Raw genomic sequence first — 18,794 nt, forward strand, 5'->3', positions numbered from 1 at the left:
CTTTCGATTTTCACAAAAGGATCTAAAACACGAGTCAAAACTGAGACACCTCCTGACTAAGTGGCCGTGGAATCAGAATCAGAAAAGGATTATTAAAAAGAAGGTTGTCATTTGCAAGGAATTTGCTTTGGTATTTGGTGCATACATTAAACACACAATCAATATAACATAAGGAATTAGGGTATGTTAAAACGGCCACAGTAGTTACCATATAACAGGGACAGTAAATTAATTATTATTGCCACGTTAGGAAGCTCTGCCGATGAATATATTTGACACTAAAAGCCGACGCCTTTGTGTTACAAGTCACACCTGTCACACTTCTCTTTGGTTTCAGGATGCTGGCATGGTATCAAAAATTAGACATTAGGGCAGTTTGTCTAAAAAAAGCCGGCATAGTGAAGAGTCTTCGGCCCTATCGCATGATCTCTGTGTAAAAAGGGCTACTGTGTTCACACTAGCACACATATTGGTCCAGTTTGCAGCCCAAAACTTCCACTATGCAAACTCTGCTCTCTGTTGTGACAAGTTTCTTTGCCAGTGTGTTGTCAAACACTGCTCCTCTGGCAATATGTGTTTCGCATATTAGATAGCAATTGGCTTTCATATTATCTACCTAATTTAGTCTGTCGAGCGCAAGTTTGAATCTCAGATTTTAGAAGTGTTCAGACATCGCCCCCTTTAGTAGAGGAATGTGAAAATGCCTCTTTAGTGTCAAACTTTGCACAGATAATAGTCAGCACAGTCAAGGTCAGACATGTCAGGGGACATAAACAGAAAAAAAAAAAATCATTTGAGTGGAGGGGGGACTTTAACTACAGCAGTTATTCCTTGTTGTGGTTAGTGTGATTTATATCTGCGACTGCATCAGTGTGAGAATAACTTCTTTTTATTACATTGGACTGCTGACATCAGAGGATTTGCTGCTTTGTTTATTATCTGCATTGGCACATTGAAAAGTTAATCAAGCCATGTTGGGGACAGAACACAAAATCCCCTCTATCTATCCTCTAATTACCACAAGGTCCAACATTGAATTTCAGTGGGGAAAAATAGGAAAATAAGACAGAGCTCACAACAATAACCTATAATTTATGTTTCTTTTATTTTTATGCTCTCTGTTTGCTATGTTTGTGTGGAGGGTTTTACAGCTTTATAAGCTCCTGAAAAAGTGAAGGTAGAGAAATTGCATTTATTTAAATTCTGGTGTTTTTAACAGCTGTAACTCTCCATTTGAAATTCAAAGGACGTCCCTGCTGTGTTCATGGTTGCTTTAAGGGTGGGACTGGCACAACAACAGTGTACAACATGTTGCTAATACATACTGTACCTTAAACACAGAAATGTTGCACGAGTTTAAACACTGACATTAAATGTAAGTTGGCTGACAATATAAGCCGTCAGCTTCATATTTACCCTCCTATTCCATGTTTGCATTGCCTTTCTGCTGCCAGTGTTTGCCAAAGCGTAGGAGGAGTACCTGAAGCTAGCTTACACTGTCAATCAAAACTTTTTCACACAAGTTTTTTTTTAACCATTATAGATAACAACTCAAGCACAGTCTCTGATTATAACTACTATGTCATTGGGATTGGCGTATTTCTTGATCAATGTAGTTAGACATCTACACTGCACAACGTACAATGTATAGTTCCAAGACAAATAAATCCAGTTGGTTGTTACTTCTAAGGGTTCTTAATGTAAAAATATTAGCACTGAATGTGGTTGTGGTTTTTATACATAAAACTCAGAGGAAACCAGTGATGCGACTGGCTAACTAGATAGAGGGTAAACAGTTTGATACAATGTGTTTTCACAGATTGGCTTTTAAATTTAAGCATTTTTTTTAACCACTTAAGAATTGATAAAAATGGTCAAAAATCCCTCCAAAATATCACATTAAAACACCAAGACCCTGAGGAACACCAAGAAAAATCCATGCTGTGATATGGTATTGAAAACTTTTGACGGTTTCCGTAAGACAAGGCATTTTTCAGCGGCTAGATGGTGTGCACTTCTGCTCTGGAAACCCCCTTCTTGCCACTACCTATGTAAGCAATACATCCCATGAATGCCATCAGTCTGTAGTTTGTGGTTGTTAAGTTTCATTCGGCTGCGATTATCCTCCAGGTCACAGTAGATCATTTCATACAGTCTGATAGTCTGATGTTTGTTTCAAAAAATGCCTGTGAAGATTCTCAGTCATCCAGGTCATGGTAATCATAAGTGTATTATCGAAGGCAACTGGACTTGCTTGAGTTTCTTGAAGACGTTTCGTCTCTCATCCAAAAGGGTTCTTCAGTTCTTCAGAACGATTGCCTCTTGGATGAGAGGCGAAACGTCTTCAAGAAACTCAAGCAAGTCCAGTTGCCTACGATATAGCACTTACACTTCAAAAAATGGTTTCACTACAATGAAATGGCTACTATGGGGGCCAAGATCCTCACACATGGATAAAATTGTGGATCCACAAGAGTCTCAACTTTCCAGTTGTATCCAATTCATGCAATTCCATGTCTGTTTAGGGACCCAGTATGCAGATACAACAGTTGATAATAAAAACTGCATGATTTTTGCCCCAAACTATACTGGACTAACATAAAGTGGGCATATCTGTAACGGGGAGAGTCATGGGAACCGACAGAATCCATTGTCATTACAATATCTCAAGGGGAGTGTTCAAGGGACCCCTTTGAAAATGGCCATGCCAGTTTTTCACTCGCCAAAAATAAGCTTAACTTTGGAGAATTACTTAACCCCTTTCCTGACAAGTGCGCATCACATGGTTGGTAGCAACGTTTTCCTTCGGTCTCTGGTTTCATATACCTTCACTCAGCCCGCTACAGCCTCTGATAAAAAGTAATGTTGTCCAAGCTACACCAGCATCCCCGTGGAGTGGAAAAGGTTTGTTACCACACCCTCTGATTTATATTCCACTTCACTCAACTCTTTTGCACTTTATAATGTTGTACATACCTAAACCAAAATAGCAGGTGTGAAACACCCACAGTCTGTCGTTACGCTTGTGAAACTAAAAATAGGTCTACCTTGAAACCTATCGGGAAAATTAAAATTGCATTTTACTGTAGTAATATGGTACAATAACCTTCTCTAAAAGACTGGCTGTCACCAACTCTCCCTGTAGTTCTCATTTTGCTCCAAACTGCATATCAACCACTTAATCACAGTAATTATTTTAACCTGTAAAACACCTTGACAGACAACAGTCAATCAGAGAATCTTAAATCAGCAGCTGTAGGTATGACATGGATTACTGCCTACATTCCATTAACAATCTGAAGACTCCTTGACTCAGCTGTGCTCACTCGTATCCATCATGACAATCTGCAGTGTGCAGTGAATCACTGCAGCACTGACTACAGTACTGACTGCTGTGCTCTAAATGTTGAACATGAGTCACTATTGTACTGTAGGAGGAAACTAGGCTGCTCAGGGCACCTGCTCCGTGAACACAAATCCATACCATATTGGCTGAGAGATACTTCGCAGGTGGTTGAGTTTGGTTTTCAAAAATATTATTGTGTAACAAAATTCCTGCCGTGGCCAATGTGTTAATCACTCAACCCGACCGTGGCTGAGATGACCCTGCACTCTGACTTTTCTAGTGAATGCACTCACAGAAGGACTGCACATCTACAGATAATATGTCAATAAAATTTAACAAAGTAATTTACATATTAAAGTGTCATGTTCACCTGCTACTGTTCACTGGGTGACATTCTGATTAGTAACTACTTTCATTATTTCCTAAAAGTGGTGAGTGCAAAAACATGTTTCCAGATTTCTAAGGACACATCTGATTCATGGCGACAGACTGAGACGGCAGGTATAAATATCACAGATGTGCGTCACTTGCAAATTTATAGTCACTTACGAATGAAAATAATGACTCAGACATAATGCGAAAAAACTCCAGGCTTTTAAATATACAGTATAGCCAGATTTTGATTAGTGACCCTTTGCCGAGTCCTGCCCCTCGAACACAGACTGGCCAATCATAGCGTAGCATCACCCAGCTTCGACCAGGGTCTGACAGCTACACAGCTGTGCTGCATAGACTCTCAAATCATTTCAGATTTTTTCATTTTCAAGCTGATTGAAAGGATTTTGAGCTAGTCATGGTTAAACGCTGTGCCTGGTGCACGTGTAATAATGATACTCATTACCCAAAAAAGTTGAAAGGAAATATACATCTCTTCCCTGTTCCAAAACCATGATCAAACCCTGAAAAGTGTAGGCTTGGCTAGCTAGCTACTGAGAGTGTATACACATGCTGCTTTTGCTTTCTAAGGGTTTTAACACTGAATAAATATCTACACTGCTTTACAGGAACAGTGCAGAGAAGCAGGGAAACATTGAGGATATTCAACCAGCTGTGTGTCATCACCATGTGTGCAGATTAACGGTGTTTGGCTTCCCCCAGAGCTCCCCGTTTGTCTATCAGCAGAGGTCCAGGCCGGTAGTACAGGGTGAGGCCAAACACCGTTCATCTACGATGACACACAGCTGGCTGAATATCAGCAAAGTTTACTTTTCATTTCACTGACTTCTGTCTCCATTGTCAGGTGATATGGTGGCTTACTTTTACACTTGTCTTTTTGACCTGTTTTTGCTGCAGATTTGACATCCTGGATATATCCTTCAAACGCATATTAACGTCTGCTTCTTTCTTACGTTGTTTCTTTGTTTTTTCTCCAAAAATTTTACAATATTTCTTCAGGAATTGCAGTTTGACAGTGTGAGCTCCATGCTACTCCAACAGCCTGGCAGACCATATCAAAGGTGCAGGGCTTAGCAAAGCCAGTACAAGGAGAACCTTTATATGTTTGTGTATCTCTGAAGCAAGGTTCTCAGTATCTTAGAGATGTTTCTTTCATCACAGATGCCCTCTGTTCTGCACACTTGCATGTGTGAAGGTTAAACAGACCAAAATTCCATAAATAGATAAATATATCAGCGGTAAGACAGTGTGCAGGACTGTCGTTAATATAAATGTATGGACTGAAAAAAAATCTCTGACGTTGAGGATGTCACATGACCTGCATTTTCAAATTTCACTACTGAAGAGTGCCGCTTCTTGGGGTTTGGAGTAAAGAGAGCAACAGAGAGAGTGAAGTCTTTTGAACAGAGAGAAGTGTGTGCAGGGTTTGTTGTGAAATAGCTACAGGAAGTCTTGTATGATAGATACTGGCTTTATCTTGGCACATGCTATTTAGGTTTTAACTGAGGTTAGAAGTCAGTGGATTAATTTCACACAGAGAATACGATTGGTAGTGAGCTGAAAACACTTACCGCAGTAAACCTAAAACCTCTGGCAAACATAATTAAGCTTAGCAGTGTTCTTCCCTGCACTGTGGCTATGTGGGTGTCATCATATAGGCTTTCAACAGCAGCTACTGCGAGTACAAGACTGTGTTGAAAGACTTATTACTCATAACTTGTATTTGAGAGAACACTGAGGAAAAAAAGGATAACCAAAACGGTGTCAAACATTCAGTTTGAACAATAAGCAATGTTTGAGCAATGTTGGAGACAAGGTAAAATTAAAATCAAACTAAATGATCCACATGTAGTGTATTCAGAGGATGATGCAGTGGGTGAGACAAACAGAGAAGGAAACAGATTAAATTTCAAATTACTCCCAGAATATTGGTCTTTTCCTGTGGATTTAGTGCTTAAATGGAAGCAGTATGTTAAGGGGTTTGGCATGAGGATGGTAAAAAGTTCCTCACGTGCTGCTGACATGACACACCCTGTCTAGACACACGATCGGCCTCCATTTTTTAATCCTGCTCAAGAGCACAGCATGTTGCACACTGACACAGAGGGGCGACCTCTTTGCTGTTTAATAATAAACACTGCTAACAGCACATAACCTGACACATTGGAATGAACTGCTGCTGTTGCTGCTTCGGACTTTGCATGCAGAGTTTATTTTCCAAACCAGAGAAAAGGCCTGTACATGTGTGTATCCTCACCATATTAGTGATCTCTGGGTAAGCAGATTCCACCAGCACCCCTCTGTTGGTAGAAACATAGTCCACAAGCTCATTGAGCGTGGCCCTCTTGATCTCCTTGCTCTTCAGGTCCGTCACAGAGTCCAGGAAGTCGAAGAGCATGCAGCACTGCTGGAGTTTCTGGGTGAACAGCTCCTGCTGTTCTGTGGAGGGGGCATCTGGAATCACACAAAAGAAAGGAAATACACTGACTCATTGTGTAACTAGAACGTCAGGAAACGTCAGGTTGCTTGTGTTGTTAATTTCCTCTGTATTTCGGATCATGTTCATTTGTTTATAAGCTTTTATTAGTCAGTTTTAACGAGACAAAGTCTCGCAATTCAGAGTCACTGCTGGCTGCAAGTGCACTGCTACATGTAGCTACATGCCAAAGACAGGGAAACATGTAATCTGGTGGCCAATGCTGTTCATTTCTTCCCAACTTCAGATCATATTCCTGCTGGAACATGTCTGGTTGTGTTTAATTAGATCTAGATTCATAGTCAGAATACTTTATTGATCCCTGGGGGGAAATTAAAAGCTTTTATTGGTGATTTTGAACAGGAGAAAGTGGGGCAATACACAGTCATTCTCCAGCAGCAAGTACACTGCTACATGTAGCTACATGCTAATGCCAGGGAAACATGTACTCTTTGTCTCAGATGTTAATTTCTCCCCAGTTTTGAATCATATTACTGTTGGAACATGTCCGGTTGTGAAGATTTTGGTTTAGAAGCTTGACAGAAAGTGCAGCAACTACATGACGTGCCCACCATACCTACACGACTGTCTATGATCAGCCCCTTGGTCCAGCAGTGGAAGCCCTGAGCAAGATGCTAAGTTAGCATTAAGCTAACTATTAAGTGTTTGGTTAAAAGAGAGGCAGTTAAGGTAAGGGTTAAGCTTGGGGTTACACCCTATTACGTATAAAGGAGAATCATGCCTTCATGTATGATGAATTATGATGTGGATTACTGATACACTCTGCCTCATATTTATTTACCATACTGTCGCATTGTAGCAGGCTTCAAACAACCTTCACATTGGTGGTTGTCTTGTACTGTTGGGCAAGGTTTGTAGGGGGATATCGTACAGGCTACAAACTAAATTGGCTGCAGCTATACGCATCTCCCGTGATGCGGAAAACCCGCACGCTGACCTAACAGAGCAGACTGAGCTTTTTCTGAAGGGGGGTTTAAAGAGACAGGCAGTAAAACAAAGTGTTTCAGAGGGTGAATACAGATGTTACAAGAAAAAACAGTTTTTTGAACATTTAAGAATGTTCACATGTTCCGATAGAAACAAAAAAAATACAAGTATGAACCTGAAAAAGAGCATAATACGTCCCCTTTAACATCCACAACTAATTAAAACCCTCAATGAGCATAACTAAAGACACACTGGCACCAAACACATCAGCTGTATATCCTAAATTGTGCTTTTTTTGCACACGGTTACATATTTGAACTAGACTTCCGGACAAACGGACACAATACAGCGTTGTATTTTGCCACACAAAGGCAGCCCAGTCATTCTCGGCTTTGATTGTAAAGCCTTTTATGGATTAGACGGTAAGTGCGTTCAGGATTATTAGAGCTGTCAAACTTGACCCCAGCTGAGCTATAAACAGCATTTGGCAGCCGTCCAGATATGCAGCGACACACTGTACAGTGATGTTCTGTTCCAACACAGCAGCGGCAGCTCGTCGCTGCACACACAGGCCTCCCTCTGTAACTGTGGCAGAGGGACGTCGTTAAGTAAACGGACGCCGCAGGTTTGATTTACAACACCTCAAGAACCAGAGACCCCAAAGGTCCTAGGGTTACGGTGATATAGATGCCATCCATGACACTTGTTGACACAGAGGTGCTAATTAATGTCTTCATTAAAATGTATGTCTAAATTGCACATCGTAAATCATTACAGTGACAATAGTACACTTTGCACTTTTATTGATCATTTTAGTTATTTGTTACAGCTCCTCATTAGTACTGTTTCCCATCTTTATCAGAACTTGAGTCACATGGATGTGATGCAGGGCTGAGGTCCTGTGTAAAAACAGTACAACACCAGTACTAGGGCTGGACGATTATGGCAAAAATAATAATCACGATTATTTTGATTGATATTGAAATCACGATAAGTTGGTCGTGTTGCCTTGGGGGGCAGACACGACAGCATGACAAACTTTGCAAACAATTTCCTTTTGCTCAACGTCCGTCAACTTGAAGCCAAAATGTTTCCAGATGACTGAAGTTGTCCTACCTTTCTTCTCAACCAAAGGCTGCCTTTCTGCCATGTTCTCAATCGCTCGCTCCACATATTATTGATCCACACAGGTCACACGCTTGCTGCTGCTGCACGTAACACAGGTGCATTCATACAGCCCTAACCAGTACCCTTAAAGTGATACAGATGCCAATACAGCACTTCATTCGATAACCGTCGTGAGTGACGTGTAGTAAAGCCATACTTTCAAACCTTTTCATTTTTAAACATCACACTAAACTGACAACTCCATCGCACACGCTCGACTTCACCACACCATCTGAGTGTGAGCTCAGCGCCAGGGACAGTTGTGAGAGTCCGTCTGTTCGTGCACACACAGTGGTAGAGCTAACTGTTAGCATTACATGTCTGACATTACCTAACAGGTATTAACAGGTCTAAAAACAGAATCTAGCCATTTCGTGTCGGATGTTAACGAGCAGACATTGAATGACTCCAGAGACAGCAGCAACAGAAAGTTTGTTAATCCGGCGGGAAGTTGGGACGGTCCATGATCGGACCACAGGTGCAAAAAGGTTTAAATACAGGTATCTTTTGACTTAAGAGGTGTCAAAACTACTTGGTATTGGGTTAATTTGGTCGAAACCATAAAGGTATTGAGACCGAACTTTCAGTGAAGCAGTTCTCAATATACTTACAATAGCTAGTGACACTCAAATGTAAAAGTATTGATATGCATTACTGTCCTGAAACACAATACCACTAAAAGAGTTAGTTGATTAATTGATTTGCTGATCGCCAGAAAAATAAAAAGGCAAATATTTTTTAAGTAAAAATGCCAAACATCAACGTTGGTTGAGGCTTCTCAGCTATGCAAACCTGCCAATTTTTGTTGTTGTTGTTTATGAGAATATTCTGGACATGAGTTAGTTGAGAGTTTTAAACTGTTGGTTGGGGGAAAAAACAATTTAAATATGTCGCTTTTTGCTCTTGTGATGGTCCCTTTTTACTATTTTCTGATATTTTCTTTAGAGTAAATGGCCCATTAAAAGATAAGATTTGTTTGCTGCAGCCGTTAACACACTTGTACATTCACACTCAAGTGCTACAAAGTGTATTATGTATTTATTTATTTATTTATAGTGTATTTCGAGGTGAGAAGTGTCACAGTGCAGATTTCCTTATTGAGTGACATTATGCAATTGAAAAGGCATTACCCATGAAATGGAGTGGCATGGGAACAACACACAGTCGGGCCCAGCCATAATATTCACACTGACTCTCACACCTAGTAAAAATGTTCCAGTGGTGTTGACAGCTGACGAAGTACTTACGCAAGTGAGCTCCACAGGTCAGACCACTGGCTGCTGCTCTGACTGAACTCAATATCTGAGTGTAACTACAACCCAGCTGACTTGTTAACACACTACTTTGTGTTAATGCCAAATTTCCAAAGTATCGAATCTCAAAGGATTCCACATCCAAAGAGCAGACTGAATACCGAAGTGGAACCAGAAAGGAAAGACGACCACGATGCCCCTGCGGCCTGATTGTACCGTTATTAACATGACACATGGGTGGCTCACATTTCTTCCCACTTGTGTAACGCTAGCTGTCAACACTTAGGGCAGGCATGCTGGATTCGAACCTTCAGTGTTTTCTAGGTGCACGTCAGTGATATGTTTAAGCCTCTGTCACTGAGACTGCACCTTAAAGGAAAAGTTTGACATTTAGAGAAATGTGCTTAATGCTTTTGCCAGGAGCTAGATGAGAAGATCAGTAACAGACTCATGTTTTGTATTGTGAACACGAAGCTACGTACAGGAGATGGTCAGCTTTGGGGATGTTCCTAATGACTTATTTCCCCGATTTTTAAATGGAATTTTAAACTTACAGTAGTCGAGTAGTCTAACAGTAAGAAAACACTCAGAAAACTGTCAAAACTGAGCACAATTCAATCAATGAGGTTAACAAACATTGTCAGAAAAATCTGTGTACGTTATAAGAGCCATTTGAATTAGTTTACCACATTCTTAAATAACCAAAACAAATTTCAAGTGCCACTGAAATGCCTGGTACTATGCAATGTGCATTATGAGTATTGCACATAACCCTACAAACAACACCTCTAAACCTCACTAATCAACACACTGTTTCTCATGTGTTTTAACTATACCAAAACCTTGGTGTAAAAATGACATATTGTGGTTTAATGGGGAGTTGTGTGCTAGACTATGTCTTGGCCAAGCGCAATCTCTTTCTGGAATCTCAGCTGGTTGCCTGGCAACCTCACTGTGACCTCAAGACTCGACCAGAACATAACCACAAATAAAACGACAAATTTTAATTTCCAGACTTCCATGTTTGGAAAGTTTAAACAGAAAAGATAGAACATGTTAACTGCTGAGCTGTGGAGGTGCTGGACAGAGATGTGTAAAGAGAACTGGATTCAGTGTTGGAGGCGGGGCACCGTTCAATTCTATGACAGTAGCTTAGTGCCACTGGAAGCCAAAGAGTTCAATTGCAAGTTCAACTGTAAGTGAAATAAGTCATTTCGCTGGGGTTGTGACACTCAAAAAACATATCCACTGATTCCCAGACATCTCTTTTATCATGCAAGTCAATGGTAGAAAATCCTTTCAGGTCACAAGGCCTCCGAACAGATGTAATACCACAGTTTGGTCACTATGAAAGTTTGCTTCAAAGCCAGGCACACTTCCTGAGGGCCTAGTAAGGCAGGCAAATTCTGTTACTTTTGGACAGAGCCAGGCTAGCTGTTTCCCCCTGCTTTCAGTCTTTGTGCTAAGCTAAGCTAAATGGTTGCTAGCATTAGTTACACATTTACTGCACAGATATCAGAGTGGTATCAATCTTCTCATCTAACTCTCAGCAAGAAAGCAAATAACCGCATTTCCCTAAACAGTCTGAGCTCTGAGGCTGATTTTTTGTGGATCTCAAATTCATTTTTCCTGCTTCACAATTCCATCATACTAAGTCACAGTCATGCATAAGAAGACAAACTTAGCCTTGCTGTTTGTTGCAAACAATGCAGGCAACATATTCACATATTCATAATGTGTTTTCTCTGAGCTTTCCGAGTAACCAAATCATTTTAATTCTTTACGGGGAATAGTCTCCATCCCCCAGAGAGGAGAGAAGGCTGGGCCTGTTAGATACAGTCTGACATGTAGACGCTTTTCCCAATGTGAAGCTATTTTTGCCTTTTCAGATGCAGATGCATTAGTGCACAAATTCCTCCGGGTGCTTAGCGAGGAAGGAAAATATTTCTGTTGAAGCTATGTATGAAAACAAAGAAGATGAAAAAGCTTGAGACATCAGAGAGAAATTCCAAACTAATCAAACTGGATAAGACCGACATGGATTTTGTTTCAGAGCAATAAATGGTCACATTACTCTGAGGGATAAAACAGGAGTTCCTCATTCCTGCATAAAATGTTTCATCTCAGTGTCACAATGTGGCCGACGTTTAACAAAAGTAATCTGGACTGTACTGCGTGTTCTTACACAAAGCGTCAGGAATCACTTAAACAATTATCTGAATGCAATAACATGCAATTTCATAACCACACATGGACAGGAGGAAGAAAGTGGCAGGGTTAAAAGACAGCACACGATGTGTAATTATTCCTTAGAGTGAGTTAGAGTAAATAACACAAAGGGCTTAATTGTGTCTCTGCATACACTGATGGCTTACAGCTGAACTTCTGTATCTTCTGAGTACAAATGCTTTTACTGTAACTGCAGGAGCACTGAATTCATTACTGACCCTAGCATGACCTCAAATGACACAAGAAGCATAGTTTCGCCCCTAAACAGCAATTAAGAACAGAAACCATTACAAGTCAAATGTAATAAAACAGGATTTACAGGGACCTTGAATGGTTTCTGCACAATTTTGTGAGCAGCCATCACCCACAGGCTTCAACCACGTTCCTGTCGGTGGAATAAGATCCAAAAAGAATCACACACACAATCTACTAAGTCCCAAAATAGGCTGCAGCTTTTTCTGTTGTGGTGGGAAAAAACCTTGATACAAAAAAGAAACAGAGCAGCTCATGGGCTCCGTGTTTAGCAACACCAGGCCCTAAATGTTGCCAACCGCTGTCATGTAGAAACCAAATGTTGCACAAGCTCTTCCGTCATGATATTATTTTCTGGGTGTTATTTCATGTTGGTCGTATTTTTCAGTCGGCTGTACACGGTTGAATACCACATTGGTGTGTCACTATGGGACAAATACTATGTTGGGGTTTGTTAAGTACTATACTTGCAGAACAAAGCGTGTTTGGAAGGCTGCACAATGTACAATGCTGTTGTTATTTCCAAATCTTATAATTGCATAACTAGCAGATTTGCTGAAATCAAGTCTTGTTGTTCGTGGCCTGAAGTTAAACTCTTCCCTGAATATGAATGAATGAAACTTTGTTGTGAAAAAAACAGAAAGAAATTACCCATAAAACGAATCTGCAGTAATGTTTGTGATTAAACTGCAACCCATTGTACTGTAACATCTCGTGAAATTTAAAGTTCAATTCAATTTTTTGTACATTTCCATTTTCAATTTGTCATATTATTGACTTTTTAAAAAGTACAACAATGGAGACACTGGAATTAAATTGAGTTTTGCCTGAATGAGCAGCTCTCAGAAACACAATCAGCATAACACATGTCAAAGACCAGATTTGGTGGCATAAACAGGAAGTAGCTCTACAACCACAGCACTGCGCAGAGAGTTTGAAGAAAAGTTTCGGAAATTGTTCTATTAACCACATACAAGACAAATTAAAGGGGAACTACAACCATTTTCAAAATTCAAACATGTTAATCCTATGGTGTAGACAGTCAAAAAATATTTGTAAGATAATGTAGAGGACACTGAAAGCACCCAGGGGAATGTTCGGAGTATATCGGTACATTTTCTGTTTTGGAAACAAGAACACCACAACAGAATAGAGCTCATTTAGGTATAAATTAGAGAACAAACAGGAGGCAGCAGGCCTCCATTATCCTCTATGGAGCAGCTCTAGACTTAATACCCTGTGACATCACAAGTTTGAGACTCACTTCTCTGGTTTCTGGTTTTGAGAGAGTAGCTCATGTTTGCAAATACTGACTGAACTTCCCTAGACCATGGACTTACTATACTGGTATTCCTAAATTAGGTGGTGTTCCCCTTTAAAGGGAAAACCTAAATACATGAGACATAAATGACTGATAGGTACAAAGTTGCCTTCACAGTCACCATATCTCAACTTAGCTGATCATCTAGAAGATGTTTGAGCCAAGAAGTTAGACTGCCATAAACTTTTTTACTATTATCTTAACCTTTTTTTGCCTTAAATATACGCACAATACTGTACCTCACAATGGCAAACAAAAGATTATTTTGCAAACATTTGCAAAGGTGTTAAAATTTGAATTCAGATGTACATGCAGCATCTCTTCAAACCCTTTGCTGTGAGACTGAAAATTTAGCTTAGATGCATCTGTAGGATTTAGAGGCATCTACTGGCAGACATGCTGTGTAATATTCATAACTATGTTTTCATTAGTTTATAATCACCTCAAACTGAGACTCATTATGTTGTTATAACCTTAGAATGAGCCATTTATATCTATACAGTCCTCGTCCAACAAGTTAATGCTGAAAAAGGTCTGACAATTTACAACTGATGCCAGAAAAAAAGCACAACTCACAAAAATCATTTTCAGCGGAGTCCAATGAGATAATATGAATGCTTTAAATTCCAAGAATCCATTAATTTGAAACCAAAACTTCTCCCAGAGTTGACCACAAGCCAAACTAAATAGTTAGACCTCTTTGATATTAGACAGGCGTAAAAGAAAGTGTACAAATCTACTGTAGACGCAAGCTTCAACATCCAATACTACCCAATTCAATTACAAATGTTAATTTTAAAGCAGTACCCAGTTTTCTCAGCATCATGTTAAAACAATATCTGCATCATCATTGTTAATTATGTGTTGCATGTGAGCAGAATGAGTGATTCAGTCTGAGGATAACTGCAGTTATGCAACCTTTTTCCATTAAGGCATCCCATGTTTCACAGCCCTAATGACTGATGTGTGTTGTGCCCTGGATGAATAGAGTTCTGCTGCAGCAGAGGGCAACAGTAATGGACACTGCATTTATGGCAATCATGCAGATTTTTCTGAATACAAACAGGAATACATATGTGATTTAAGTGAAAGTGCATGATTATAGTTTTTAAAATCATTTCACAATAATAACTCTGTCTTATATGTTATAACATGCCGCTGTATTAGGAAGACTAAATGTACAAAAGCATTTTTTTCAGAGCTATGAGTGTTTGACTCTGCAGCTAGAGTAAAGTGCCTGATCTCTATTTGCATTTTGATTAATACTGTTAAGTGCCAACAGAACCTTGCATCTCTTTTCAATCCAAAATGTGGTTAAACAGAAACTATAATCTCAATGTGTTATCCTCTTTCAAACTGTAAGGGACAGAATCAAATCATAGAAATCTTAGTATTAAGGTTAAATTTTTACAGAGGCTCATCTGACTATTTGACTGACAACTTTAAAGGTCCAGTGTGAAGGATGGCCAGCTGCTAGACGCCACCAAATCCCCCTAGATCTTATCCGCTTCACCTTAAAGGACTGATTTGTAGTGTGACCATAGTAAACTATTCACCATGATGGTAGAAACACTTGGGGTCTTGACCTGTTCACAGTCAAACAACATATTTATATTATGCCTCAGAAAATCTGCTTTACACTAATACCTGCCCTTTTGGTGCCATCAACATTTCACAGAACTACAGCCAAGCAGACAGAGACCAAAACAAACTGAAAGAGAGTATGCAGGTCAGGTGACCTCTGCACAGTGACAGATTAGTGTTGCACAGTCTCTGTCACTTAGGACGGTACCATTAACAGTTCACTTAGAGTTGTCTCTGCTTTGATGTGTTTAATAAGTACACTGTGTTCACCTCTATAGACCTACCAAGTTATGAGTTCATGATTAAGCGCTCGTGTAAAGAGAAGGTCATACACACCTCCGCTTATCTGAAAAATGTTTTATTTAACTATGACCTGTTTCAAAGGTGCATTGAGGAATCTTTCTATGGCCACAAAAGGCTCAATGTTTCAGGGTTATTGATTGTTAATGTCAGGAGAAAGACCGTGATTTAGGTCTGCTGATTTCACAGAAGAGACATTAAAAGCAAGGCCTGCCTGGGAGGCTGAATCCAGAGGAAAAAAGTCCCCTGACTCTGCATTTTCAGCAAGTGTAGTGCTAAGAGTAGATTGTACTGTTAAATTATGACTTCAGACTGCTTTACACATCTTCCCTCTTCCTTGACAATCATCTTTAGCATGGAAAACTATGAGGAGTGAAAAGGTTTATGCCAAAACAAATCACATTTCATGTTAAAAAAAAGTGGATAAACTAGAAGGGTTTCTTATTTGGCCATAATTTCAGAGCACCAGCTAACAACTCACAGTCGGAGATGACAGTAAGCTCTGCTACGTCTGCAGGTGCTCTTGTTAAAGCTCCAGTGTTGTCTGCATTCCAGCCTATTAGACAGTCATATAGTCTAAGGGAGAGACATAAGGAAATGACTTAATGAGGCTTCCTGGTAACATCTCATTAAACACACTGAGGAGCACATGAAGTGCTTCAGACTGTGCAGACTATGACTGGTGAGTTGTAAGAAAACAGGAGTGACAGTCTACTGTAGGCCTAATGTGACCATTAATGCATGACAGCAGTAATGCCATGTAGGTCGTACTGCAGCTGCTGAACTGGTCGGGTAAGACATGCACAATTTATTTCAGCCTTGTTTAGAGTGCACATTAGAATAATGCTGGCACAATATGTGACAACAGCAACAAAAAGCAGCTTCAAGAATCTGTAGAACAGTTTTAATGTAAACTACAAACTGTACATGTCAGTCAAGGAAAGAAAATATAAAGGGCGAGAGGGATTTAATGCACACAGCCCGACTGCAAAGAAACAAAATAAGGAAAAGACAAAAAAACTCATCTTACTTTCATCACAAAATTATAATATTATTAGCACAGTTCCCGCAATCATGGAAAACCTAGAAAAGTCATGGAATTAGTATAACTCATCAAACGTTCGAAAGAGTCATGAACTTTTTGTTGTAATAAAATTAAATGTTACAGTAATCTTCTGTAAATAGAATAGCCAGAATATTTTGTGTCAATGCTGATTGGCTATCGTGGCAGGAAGTGGTCGCTGAAGTTGAGATTTTTCATCTCCCCTGAATGAACGTATGATGCAAAATCGCGCTACTCACTTCATTCCCGCTGCTAAATTCACGTATTTCTTGTCATTCGTGCCACGTCCATTGCACCACCTGGTGGGAATTTGCGTCTAATCTTGTCTTTACATTGATTTTACATGTAATTCACACAACATAAGACTGTGCCCACGGTTTTAAGTATAAGAAGTGAATATGAACGTAACCAACTATTAAAGATTGGAAAAGCTGCAGATTAATTTCCATACGATACTTAGCACGTCGAGAAAAGTATACTAAACAATTCCATTTGTGTTAAAAATTGTGAATGGTCCACGAAATTTTATTATGGGTCCTTAAGAAGTCGTGGAAAAGTTTTAAAATTTTGTACGTGAACATGTGTGGGAACTCTATATTATCAATGTTATTATCAATATAAGTAGTAGAGGTAGCAAATGAAAACCTGGCTTAACAACATTAAACAAGAGTATAAAGAGTATGAAGAGTATAAAGTTCAGCTCAGTAATAACTGTCAAGGTTCACAGACAATACAAATATTTTCTGCTGGTGACCATTATCAGTTTCAGGCATTTTATACTCCGTGAATTTGCCTAGCGGTGAGTGAACACTTCCTCTACTCATACCTTAACAAATTACATGTGTTATTTATACTTTTTCAGTGGGTTACAGTGTCTGTCCATCTTTGGTTTTGGAGAACTTGCATTTATTACACATAATAGAAGGTGTAGTCAACTCAGGTAATGTACACTTCACCTGTCTCTCCTTGCCTGTGCTCTGCTCCTCTGTTTGGTGTGTTGTGTATGTTGTGCGTTCTCAGTTAACAGCGAGAAGAGAGAAACTATCATGACCAAAATTACAGCAAAACACGGTAGACTTTCACACTGAGCTGAAATGAAATTAACGCACATACATTAGGTAAATAACATACTTTGTTTATTCTTTCAGGGGGGACGGGGGCTCCAGTTGAGCAGGCAGACCACCCACCCCTCAAGGCAGTTTGTAGGAGAAATACTGTTTATTTCTTCAGTTAGAGAGCAACAGTATAGCAAAGAATAAAGGCCCAATGAGACATTTATATGAGGCAATAAAAAAAGTAAAAGCACAGCAGTTCAGCAATGATTTCAAGCCTAATCCTGACACCAGTATTTTCTCTCGCCTGTCATTCCTCAGAAATACTTTGTTAGCTTGCCCCATGTTTGCCAGAAGGGTGTGTTAGTTTGTGTGTGTGAGTGTGTGTATAAGACAGCACGTGGCCAACACATTAAGTTTAGCCTGTCCTAAAACATTATTTAATTTTGATAGGAATCTTATCTTTAACTGTATTTTGTAAAAACATAACACAATATGATCATATGATGATGACGACGACGACGACATGTTTCCACTGAAAGTCAACAGACAACAATACCTGGTCACTGCACAGCCCCAATAGGTAAGATAAGGCAGATGATAGTGATCTAAATACCAGCTATTAATAAACTGTCAGTGGGAGCATTAATCAGCTTTAAGGCAATCAACCAGATAAGTAGCTGACTAAAGGTAGCACTATCAAACAATGTCAGACATGTGGCGCTGTAAGTTAATTTTAAACAGCAATGACAATTTAGCTTTAACTATAATGATTCTGAGGCAAATCCTAATTTGTTTTTTAGGATTTAAAGCAGCTGAAGCATTGAGGATTGTTTTAGTTTCTTGAATGTTAAGTCAAACATCAGCAGCTTTAGTTGCCACAAGTCTTAAAACTGTCTTTGAGAAATTAGAGTAGAAGATGGCGTGAAAAATGGGGCTGGGTGCTGTTCACATTTGAACCAATACTTGGGAGTCCACCCCACCGCTGTCCAACCCACTTTTGTAATAACAAACACATAATTTTTGAGCAAGTAATTCTGCTCTTTTCTAATCACACACAGAGCTGTGTGTGTCTGCACGTGTATGCATGTCTTTTCAAATCTCTCGCTCAGTGTTTAGACACAACTGACAAATGTGTGACATAAGTATGTAATATACAGAACACAATTACAAACAGCATGGATACAAGGCTATTTCTAAAATTAAATAGTTAAGAAAAAAGACCAGACAGACCGAAACTATCAACGCTGCAGCGATAGTTTCAGCTTGCTGTGAAGCCGATGGAGCTCCATGACTGGCTTCCCTACTTTGAGGCACTTCACAGTGCTTCCACCTCCTCTCTGAACCCAGTAGATCAGCAGAGCTCCACTGCCTCTGCCGTGAAGCATCCCAAAGCCGGCCATGAAA

General features: G+C 39.7%; 1 protein-coding gene across 2 annotated transcripts in view; it reads right to left on the reverse strand.

Moving 5' to 3' along the window:
• Positions 1-18,794, reverse strand: part of ppp2r5a (protein phosphatase 2, regulatory subunit B', alpha isoform) — a 65,909-nt gene that overhangs the window by 34,636 nt on the left and 12,479 nt on the right. For both annotated transcript variants that reach the window (XM_050057889.1, XM_050057888.1), the window contains exon 2: positions 6,000-6,196. In XM_050057889.1, the coding sequence (XP_049913846.1) occupies positions 6,000-6,196 (197 nt within the window). The remainder of the gene's footprint in view (positions 1-5,999; positions 6,197-18,794) is intronic.

This window comes from Epinephelus moara, chromosome 12 (genome assembly GCF_006386435.1).
Source record: "Epinephelus moara isolate mb chromosome 12, YSFRI_EMoa_1.0, whole genome shotgun sequence".
In the NCBI taxonomy this organism is placed as follows: Eukaryota; Metazoa; Chordata; class Actinopteri; order Perciformes; family Serranidae; genus Epinephelus; species Epinephelus moara.